The sequence below is a fragment of the Gossypium hirsutum genome, chromosome D08, assembly GCF_007990345.1.
Source record: "Gossypium hirsutum isolate 1008001.06 chromosome D08, Gossypium_hirsutum_v2.1, whole genome shotgun sequence".
In the NCBI taxonomy this organism is placed as follows: Eukaryota; Viridiplantae; Streptophyta; class Magnoliopsida; order Malvales; family Malvaceae; genus Gossypium; species Gossypium hirsutum.
Window position 1 is genome coordinate 60,770,639 of NC_053444.1, and position 9,824 is coordinate 60,780,462.

Sequence of the window (9,824 nt, forward strand, 5' to 3'; positions counted from 1 at the left end):
AAGTTGGATGCTTTCGTTGCCATTATTTCATCAATGTAACTCATGGTAAAGCTAAGTAATGATGAAACCAATGGATTAAGCCCCGCCGGTTCATCTCTAAAACCAACTCAAGAAAGTTGGGACGACATTCTTTGCCTTCATATAAACCCTCACCTCATCTGAACTTACATTAAAAAAGTGTGGTGGCCCTTTGCAGTGATAGTCATGGACCCTCGAAATCACTAGTCGTGGGCCTCTCTGACACCTTAGATTACAACTTATCCAATTGCCCACTCATCAACAATACTTGATTATGTTTGTCTAAACACAGTAGTCGCATGGTCCTAGCACGTGTCTTTGGGTCAGTAAAAGGGGCAATGATAATTTTCATTGAACAACAAAATGGAGAGCTACTGGTGAAGCTGAGGCCGCAAGCAATTAGGTTGGCGGTTGTTGTGAAGCCATATAGAGTGAAGGGGGGAATGGGTAGGCAGAGTCTGTTCCGTCCATCCCAGCAAACTTTAATCTTCAAAGCACATGCCTTTTATTGAAGGAGTTTTCGTTTTCTTTACAAAGGAGGTGTAGGCGGAGTAGGCTTATACATGAAACTCACAGCGAGCCAACACATGAGCATGACCAGCTTTAAAGCCAAGTAAAGAATATATATATACATACACCAAAAGCAACCCTACCAAACAACACATTGTATATGTTTGGTTTACTTTGATTCTCAGCTATTAACCTTCTTCACCTCCCAACTCTCCACCACGTACCACTACCACCTTACACCATACATTTAGTTCATTTTCTACCTTATACTTTTCCTTTTATTTTTTTAATCATCGAATTAAAATAAGTTTATTGCTGTCAACAACTCAAAGAAACCCAATTTATTTTAGAATATTTATGGGTATTAATTTGTTCCTGCCATGGAGGCTTGCCTCATCTCTCAATTTTGCAAGGAAAATAATTCTCATCTAAGCTACCAATTGTTATGACAATCTTGATTCTTTTTAAAATTTTAAATTGATATTATTAAAAAATTCTACAAATAATTTACTATAACAATCCATTATTAAACTTCTGCAAATTTTCATTTTGAGTTTCAAAAAATAAAAATTTTTATTTTAGGCACCATGGTCAACAACTATTTTCATTTTAAGAACTGCTATAAAAAACTATTCTTCTAATTTTGGTCACCTGTTAGTAATTTATTATTATTGCATACCCATTTTAGTCACTCAATTTTAATAAATTTTTATTTTAGTCAACTGCTAGTAATTTAGTGTTATTGTATGCTCATTTTAATCAGACAACTTTAATAAATTTTTATTCTGGTAATTTATTTTCTTTTTAAAATTAATTTTATTTTTTTCTAAAAAGAGAAAAAATTTGATTTTTTTTACAAGGAATTAAGTTATTCAAATACCGAGATGGAAGTTATATTTTTCATTTATTACTAGCAAAAAATCTAAAATTAATTTTAAAAGAGGGGAAAAAGATAAAATATTTTTCTTGTAAAAACCTAAGTTTTTCCTATAAAAACTCACGTAATCTCTTGTAAAATCTCAAGTTTTTTCCCTTTTATGAGGAAAAAGTTTAAAATTAATTCCAGAATATGAAAAAATTAAAGGAAATTAAAAATATAAAATAAATTTTCCTGTAAAAACCAAAATTTTCTCTTTTATTGGAAAAAAAACTAAAACTAATTCTAAAAAGAAAAAAATAAAAGAAATTAAAAAGTTAAATGATTTTTCTATGTAAAAAAGCCTAAGTTTTCCCCTCTTACTAAAAAATTTAAAATTAATTTAAAAAAAAGATAAAATGAACTATTAAAATAAAAACTTATTAAAGTTGGGTAATTAAGATGAATGTACAATAACAACAGAAAAAAATTAATATCCCAAATGAAAACGTTTGAAAATTGAATGATCAATTATGTAATTTACGAAAACATCCGAAGTGGTTCTTAAATAAGACCATTTTTTTGGGCAACAAATAAATAAGGACCATTTTGTCTTATTTCAGCCTCCCCCACCTAACATATAAATCAACCAAACGGCAGGTACGTGAGTATACATATATATATAACACTTAAATATATAGCTAGGCCTACGGTGGTCGGCGGCGCTACCTGACTGCATATATATTTTGTACGTAAAGGATTCAATATTTGGTTCCTCCAAACAAATACAATATTAAAGTCTTCAATTCATTAAAATTCCAATTGTGAAATATATTAATAAGTAGTTGGATTTTGTTCAGAAAATTAATAAAAGATTGATGGAATGTGATAATAATAAATTCCGATTATTTTTTAAGTGTAATTTGAGCTTAAATCAGGTTAATTACGTCATTGTTAGAGTTTTATCAAAATTGGTTGAATAAGAATTTTAGTTTGTATTGTTATAATTTATTTTTTATTGATTTGTGTTTATTTATTTATTTTGTAATTCAAAAACGGATAATTTAGCTGCAGATTGAAGACGTATTTGCTTTACTGTTCCCTTGGCTTAATACATAATTAATTAATTAATGAGGAAGAAGAAGCTTCTCCTTCAAAATTTGAATTTTGTTATTTATTGATATTTTTAAATATGTGCAATCGCTTTCCAGCAGAGACTGTTCCAACTTACAAATAGAAAGCAGGGAGGCGAAGAGAAAAAGCTCTTCTTTAATCTTTAGATCTCCTCTCTTTCAATGCATCCTTGTTTCTGAGTTCTTCACTCGGTTTGGCACTCGCATTGCACCAGCTCGCTCCTGTTTACTCGAAATCCACGTGTAGATTGACGCCATAGGCTTTGCTTTCCCGCGCGTGCTTGCATTTTTATTGAACCTCCGGCATCGGGATCGAGCGATCGAATGGTGAGTTTTCAGCGATAATTTCCAGAGCTTCGGTCGCATTCCTGGATTTCCTGCGGGTTTTTCGGAGGAGATGTTTAAGTCGGCGAGATGGAGGAGCGACAAGGACAGGATCAAAGCTGTCTTCAAGTTGCAGTTCCATGCTACTCAAGTACTCTCTCGTTCTTTCAAATTATTCTTTCTTTTTCTGAAATTCGTAATGCTGTTTGCTTATATCTTTCTTTGTTAGCCTCGTTGCTCAAAAACAACTTCTTTTGAAGCTGCTTGAACTATTTTGCTTGGCTAAATTCTTTTCTCAAAAGCTTTTAATTATAAGTAATTACCTTATTTATTTATTACTATTTGTAATGTGACTGAACAATTTAAGAAATGTTGAAATATTAACCATTTTCTGCGTAATTTAGTTGGCAGAGTCAAAATTGCAAGCATTGATGATATCAGTAATTCCTGACGATGGGGGAAAACCGATAAAAACATTAGAAAAGGCGACGGTTCAGAACGGAAACTGTCGATGGGAAAATCCACTTTACGAGACCGTTAAATTTGTTAGGGAGCCAAAAACTGGAAAGATCAATGAAAGGATCTATCATTTTATTTTATCAACAGTAAGATATATATTTTTTGATGAAAATTTTGAGTTTTTTTTTTTAAATTTCTTTTTATATATTATGATGCAAGTAACGTATATGTGTTTTAGGGTGTGGGAAAAGGAGGTTTGGTTGGGGAAGTTTCAATTGATTTTGCTGTTTATGCTGAGGCAAATAAAACTTCCACCGTTTCTCTTCCATTAAAGAATTCGAACTCTAAAGCAATTTTGCATGTTAGTATCCTCAATCCCACTCTATACATTCTGTCTCATATTTTTATTCAATTTTGATGTTGAAAATTGAATTCAAGCCATTGGTATTGACCAGGTCTCAATACAGAGGTTGCATGAAAATGCTGATCAAAGGTAAAGACTTGCCACTTTTTTTTTTTTTTTGAATTCTTGTGGTTATTGGAGGTTGTTTCTGGAATCTAGAAGTGTTTATTTATGAGCTTGACGTTGTCAGAGAGGTGGAAGAAACTGAAGATGCAAGTTTTAAATTGCAAGAGAGGAGCTTGAAGGCCCACTTGAGCAATGGTTATGAAGATGAAAGCATTAAGAAGGATCTCATTGAAGTAAGGCTCCCATCCTATTTATAAGTGAAAAAGCGTTCATTTTGGGTTTTCTTATTGCTGCTTTCCAGACCATTTCTTCTTCTCTTAACTTTTTCGTCTCTTTATATTTGCTTAATGTAGAAAACTCGATGGAAAATGGATTTGCATGTTTTACTTATTTGTTTGTGAATATCTCTGACAGGATGCATCTTTCAGCAAAACCACCCACAATGTTGAATTGCGTGGAAATCATAAAGGATCTGATGGATCTGATATTACCATTTCAAGTTCTAATAGTAGCTCTGAACTTGATACTCCACGAGAACTTGGAATGAAGGATGACAATGTAAAGAATGAGTGGTCGGCAGGTTCTGATCACGGAATGAGTACTGAAGACTCCAACAGTTCCCAGGACAACTTTCCACGAGAAAATTGCCAACATGGTTCAGATAGTGAGATTGAAAAGCTCAAGAATGAGGTCAATGCTTTGTCCAGGCAAGTGGATGTGTCAGATATGGAATTGCAGACTCTGAGGAAGCAAATTGTAAAGGAGAGCAAAAGGGGGCAGGATCTCTCACGGGAAGTTGTTACTTTGAAAGAAGAAAGAGATGCACTCAAATTAGAATGTAATAAACTGAAAGCCTTTCAGAAGCAAAAGAATGATGCAAAACTAAACAACAGGCCGCAGTTTGAGAATGGGGATCCCTGGGTTCTGGTTCAAGAAATCAGAGAAGAGCTGAAATATGAGAAGGATCTGAATTCCAATCTTCGGTTACAACTGCAGAAGACACAGGAATCAAATGCTGAGTTAATCCTTGCTGTACAAGACCTAGAAGAAATGTTGGATGCAAAGAACATGGAGATGTCCAACACTCCTAACAAATCAGGGTCCCATGGCAGTGCTAAAGAATTGAGAGGCACCATCTCAAGAAGTGACAAAGATGAGAATGAATATAATAGGGCATCAGAACATCTTGTTAAAGAACACAGAGGCACCAAGGAGACCTCTGTCCTGGAGCAGAAGGTCATGGACCTCAACAGTGAGTTGGAGATCTACAAGAGAGATAAAGATGAGCTCGAGGCACAAATGGAGCAGCTGGCACTTGACTATGAGATACTGAAGCAGGAAAATCATGACATCTCATACAAATTAGAGCAAACCCGGCTGCGAGAACAACTGAAGATACAGTATGAGTGCCCATCTTCTTCTGCTACCATAAATGAACTCGAGAACCAAATTGAATGCTTGCAAAGGGAACTCAGCAAGCAATCAAAAGAATTCTCCGGCTCTTTGGTGACTATAAATGAACTCGAAACCCATATCAGAAGCTTGGAGGAGGAGTTAGAAAAACAGGCAAAAGTGTTTGAAAGGGATCTAGGATCTGTCACACAAAACAAAGTTGAGCAGGAGCAAAGAGCTATTAAAGCTGAGGAAGCCTTACAAATGACAAGATTGAAGAATGCAAATACAGCTGAAAGGCTACAAGAGGAATTCAAAAAACTCTCCATGCAGATGGCCTCAACATTTGATGCAAATGAGAAGGTGGCAACAAATGCTCTAGCTGAAGCTAATAAGTTACGCTTGCAGAGAAATCAGCTGGAAGAACTGCTCAAGAAAGCTAAGGAAGAGCTCCAATCAACTACGGATGATTATGAAGCGAAACTCTGTGACCTTTCCAATCTAGTAAAGTTAAAATCAAATCAGATAGAGCAGATGTTGGAGGAAATTGATGACAAATCTAAGCAGCTTGAACACCAAAAGAAGCATGTGGAAGAAGTTAGTGGGGCTTTTTCTAAGGAGATCAGTAGCCTAAAAGCTGAGATTGACAAGCTGACTACCGAAAAGAAATGCCTACGTGAACAAGCTGAGCAGATGGAAAGCTTGAAACTTGAGTTGGAACATACAAAAGCACTTGTCCAAGGAACTGAAGAGCAGATGCAAAGAGGAAATTTAGAAAGAAATAATCTAGTGAGTGCGATTGCTTTGATGAAAAAGGAAGCAACTAAGTCAGAGGAGGAGTTGCAGAGAATGAGGCATTTGAAGGAAGAGAAAGATGCATCAATTGAATCCTTACAATCAGAGCTGGACACCCTCAAAGCTCAGTGCGATAAATTGAAACATTCAGTGTTTGAGGATGAAATAGAGAAAGAAAAACTCAGGAAGCAAGTAGTTCAATTAAGGACTGACCTTAAGAAGAAGGAAGATGCATTTACTGGAATAGAAAAGAAGTTGAAAGAGAGCAATAGAAGAGGAGTTGTTTCTGATGGAACAAGAACACCATTAAGAAACAATAAATCTGCCATGGTTCCTCACAGTCCTAAAGAGGTCGCAAGCCTGAGGGAGACAATAAAGTTGCTTGCGGTAAATTTAAACATCCAAGTTTCATATAAAATCAAGTTTGTCTTTGAATCTGTTTGCTGAAAATGGTTTACAATTACAGCATCTGTTTTCTAGTACCGAAAATATCAGTCAGTATCAAGCTGTCCATACCGAGATCAAAATTCCCCTTTTTGTTTGTTTTTTCCTTACTAATGGGATTATGAAAATGGAAATTTTGTATTCACAGTGATTATCTTTTTTACTTCTCATGGCAGGGACAAATGAAGTTGAAGGAAGCTGCTTTGGAAACATCCACAAATGTCTTTTTGGAAAAGGAAAAGGATCTTCAGAAGAAAATTGATGAGTTAGAAAACAAACTCAATGAGTACAACACTGGTTTCTGCAGTTACCAACTTCAAAAGGTGAGAACCATCATTCCATGATTAATAAGAAGGAAAAGAAAAACCCTTCATTTTAAGGGAAGCCGTGTATATTTATTTGTCATGACTAAAGTTATGCATCAAAAGGTTTCCAGTTTCCACATTCCTCACGGCATTAACAACTGATAATCTTGTTTCATTACATACATTTGTATTTCTTTCTTTGGCATAAATTTTTCTTAAAAAGTTGCAGGTATTTAAAGACACTAAGGAGGTTACATCAAATGGGAAAGCATGCATATCGAAAGAAAATGGATATGCAGTGCCCTTCGTGAAAAGGTAAGACATGTATCAATATATAGGTAGAAGATTGTTGTAGAAACCAAAGAGTAGGGTAACTAATTTACTTCTATTGATTTCTTAAAAACAGCAGTGATGGTGGTAACCATGATGAACTGATGGCTGAACTAACATCCTTAAAGGAGCGAAACAAATCCATGGAAAATGAATTGAAAGATATGCAAGAACGATATTCAGATATAAGCCTCAAATTCGCAGAGGTAGAAGGTGAACGGCAACAGCTTGTGATGACTGTGCGGAACCTCATGAATGCCAAGAAGAGCTGAAGGTTATGAATTTCTACATATACATGAATAGAATGTATAGTTGAAATGACTGCTGGGTGTGCCCTTTTGGAAAATTTAGGCATCACGGTTCCTTTTTAGAGCGAATAAGTTAAATTGTACAAAATTGTATATGAATTCCCTTCACCTCTATCTTATCTAGATTTAGAGGTGAGTGATGGGTACCAGTAAGTCTAACATAGATATGTTCATTTTTAAATTTTTTTTCTAAGTTTTGCATGTATTTGAGAGATTATATCTCCGTGCTTGTGTTTAAACGTGTTGAACATGGGATAAAGAGTCTGCACAACATAGTCTCATGTAAAGGTTTCAAAATGCCCGTACTGTTGGTACTATTATTATTGTTATCATTATTATTATTATTATTTGATACAATTATTATTATTCATGTTTGATTCATGCTCTCCCCACGATTTTTTTTTTTTGGCTCAATCAACGTTCATTGGAATCGGAAAAGTCTGCTGCAGACCGTCTGCATTTATCTCAAACATCAGAAATCTAAAATCTCACCAACAATCATTGCAATATACACACCAGCTTTGCCAACTCCAATTTGAGCTCTACTCTCTCCTAGAAAGTAATACCATATAAATGGCAAATGCATTGCCTGTACATGTTGCAGGAGATAGATAAACATTAGAAATGCAGTAAGGGTGTACTTGGTTAGGTGGAAAATTAGTGAGATGAAAGGAGGGAGTGAAAAAGTGGAAGGCTGGTAGGAAAGAAAAGTGGGAAAAGAAAATAGCAGAAATGTTTATTTTCCTTCTTAATATATAAAAATCAATTCTTCCAAATGCAGAGAAAATAAAGAACAACCACACCTATAGAAAGAAAGGAAAAAAAAATCTTTTCTTTTTATCACTTTTTAACTGATAGACCATGTAATAGGCTCACAAATGAGTTTTTCATTGGCACCCACTAATTCATCAGGAACCCACTCTGACAGGAATTTGAAAATTGCAAAACAACCAAATCCTGAATTGCTATAGACTAGGTCAACAAGTTTTGAATCATTTCAATACCAAGAAGTGCTGGAAAGATATCGGCTATCTGTTCCTTTGTGCAACGATACCTGAATTGCAATCAACTCCCAAATATGGTTATGTCATATGCCAAGGTGTGTCGTCTTCCATGAGAAACTGGATTTTTAGTTATTGCAATTGTTGACATATTTTCTCAGTAAATTTCAGTCATTTCATCCATAGGGATTCACCGTGGGGAAAGAGCTTGGATAACGCCTATTATTAAATATCTTGCTGAAGATAAGCTACCTACCCAAATTGTGGATGAAGACAGTGAGTACGCGTCGCTAAAAGTAGGTTCCATTTCATTCCAAAAAAATTGAACTGTTTTTTAATTTAGGGTATTCCGAATTCAAGTTGAATTTTTACAATGCTGAAAACAAATTCGTATAATTATCTTTTGGTCTCTTACAATTTTAAAAATAAACAACATGATCCTTAAAAATACAAAAAAAAAAAATCTATAAAAAATGTTAAATCTTTTTTTCAAAATTATAAATTAAAGGCCTTAAACAAGTAAATTATAAAACCAAGTTTATTATACTAAAGCATCTTGGTTTTCAATTATTTTACTTTAAATAAATTTATGTGTTCTACCTTAAAATTGATTTATATTGCGGATAAGTTTTAATTTGACATGTTTTGAAATTCAACTAGAACAATGTTATTCAACTCGATTCAAAAATACTCAACTAAATTATAAAAAAATCACTTAGATTAACTCAATTCAATCAGACACTTACCCCTAACTTAAAAGGAACACTTTGGAAACAAATATTCCTCACCTAACCCTTGCTTCACCGTCTAAACCCCAAGGAAGTTAGGCTATGTCCTACAAGAGATACACAAAGAAATATGTAGACATCACATGAGTGGATGAATTTTAGAAGCCATTGGACAAGGATATTTCTAGCTTACCATGAATGAATTCGCCTAAAATCTTATCCAAAAATGCGACACAAGAATTTTGCATATGTTCCGCCAATGCCTGCAGAACCCTTACTATAGATATCAACAATTTGGCTAACCATAATTAAGGAAATTTATTTTTCAATATATTTTTAATTAAATATAATACTCTTTTAATAATAAGAGTTATAAACAAAGTTAAACACTTAAAAGTTTTACTTAAACTCGTATCATTTTATGTTGTTAAAAAAAAATACTTCTTGAATCTTGAATATTGTTTGACTACAACCTTCGAATCTTTACTATTAATTGACCATAACCTTCTACTCTCTTGTGATGTCTTCATGGATGCAAATTTCCAAAATTAGCAAACTTGAATTTTTTTTTTCAATGATTATTAAGGAAATCAATTATCTTAAACCCCTGAATCAAAGTTCTGATGCCAAATGATGTAAAAATCTAAGATCTAGCAAAAGAAACCAAATATTTGAAAGTCCAGAAAATAAGGAAATCAAAAAAGAATAAATGAATGTTAGATATTAAGGAAGCACCATCATCTCTATCTATC

The 9,824-nt window shown here is 34.0% G+C and overlaps 1 protein-coding gene across 4 annotated transcripts; it reads left to right on the forward strand.

Moving 5' to 3' along the window:
- Window positions 1–2,586: 2,586 nt before the first annotated feature.
- LOC107929984 (testis-specific gene 10 protein) lies at window positions 2,587–7,720 on the forward strand. Of its 4 annotated transcripts, none has more exons than XM_016861544.2 (9): window positions 2,587–2,992; window positions 3,246–3,446; window positions 3,539–3,661; window positions 3,756–3,793; window positions 3,894–4,002; window positions 4,184–6,343; window positions 6,577–6,723; window positions 6,935–7,020; window positions 7,115–7,720. In XM_016861544.2, exons 1-9 carry the CDS (start codon window positions 2,915–2,917, stop codon window positions 7,305–7,307), a joined length of 3,135 nt encoding a protein of 1,044 aa, XP_016717033.1. In that variant the 5' UTR covers window positions 2,587–2,914; the 3' UTR covers window positions 7,308–7,720. The 4 variants fall into 4 exon arrangements, with proteins under 4 accessions (XP_016717033.1, XP_016717032.1, XP_016717029.1 ...); XM_016861543.2 differs by having other exon boundaries at window positions 2,590–2,992; window positions 7,112–7,720; XM_016861540.2 differs by having other exon boundaries at window positions 2,602–2,992; window positions 6,929–7,020; window positions 7,112–7,720.
- The last annotated feature ends 2,104 nt before the right edge of the window (window positions 7,721–9,824 follow it).

Bases quoted from the DNA above. Each gene is read 5' to 3' on its own strand.
- LOC107929984 (XM_016861540.2), top strand. From the start codon at position 2,915: ATGTTTAAGTCGGCGAGATGGAGGAGCGACAAGGACAGGATCAAAGCT. The intron at 3,447-3,538 runs GTAAGATATATA...TATGTGTTTTAG, and splicing joins ATCATTTTATTTTATCAACA to GGTGTGGGAAAAGGAGGTTT. The intron at 6,344-6,576 runs GTAAATTTAAAC...TTCTCATGGCAG, and splicing joins AGACAATAAAGTTGCTTGCG to GGACAAATGAAGTTGAAGGA.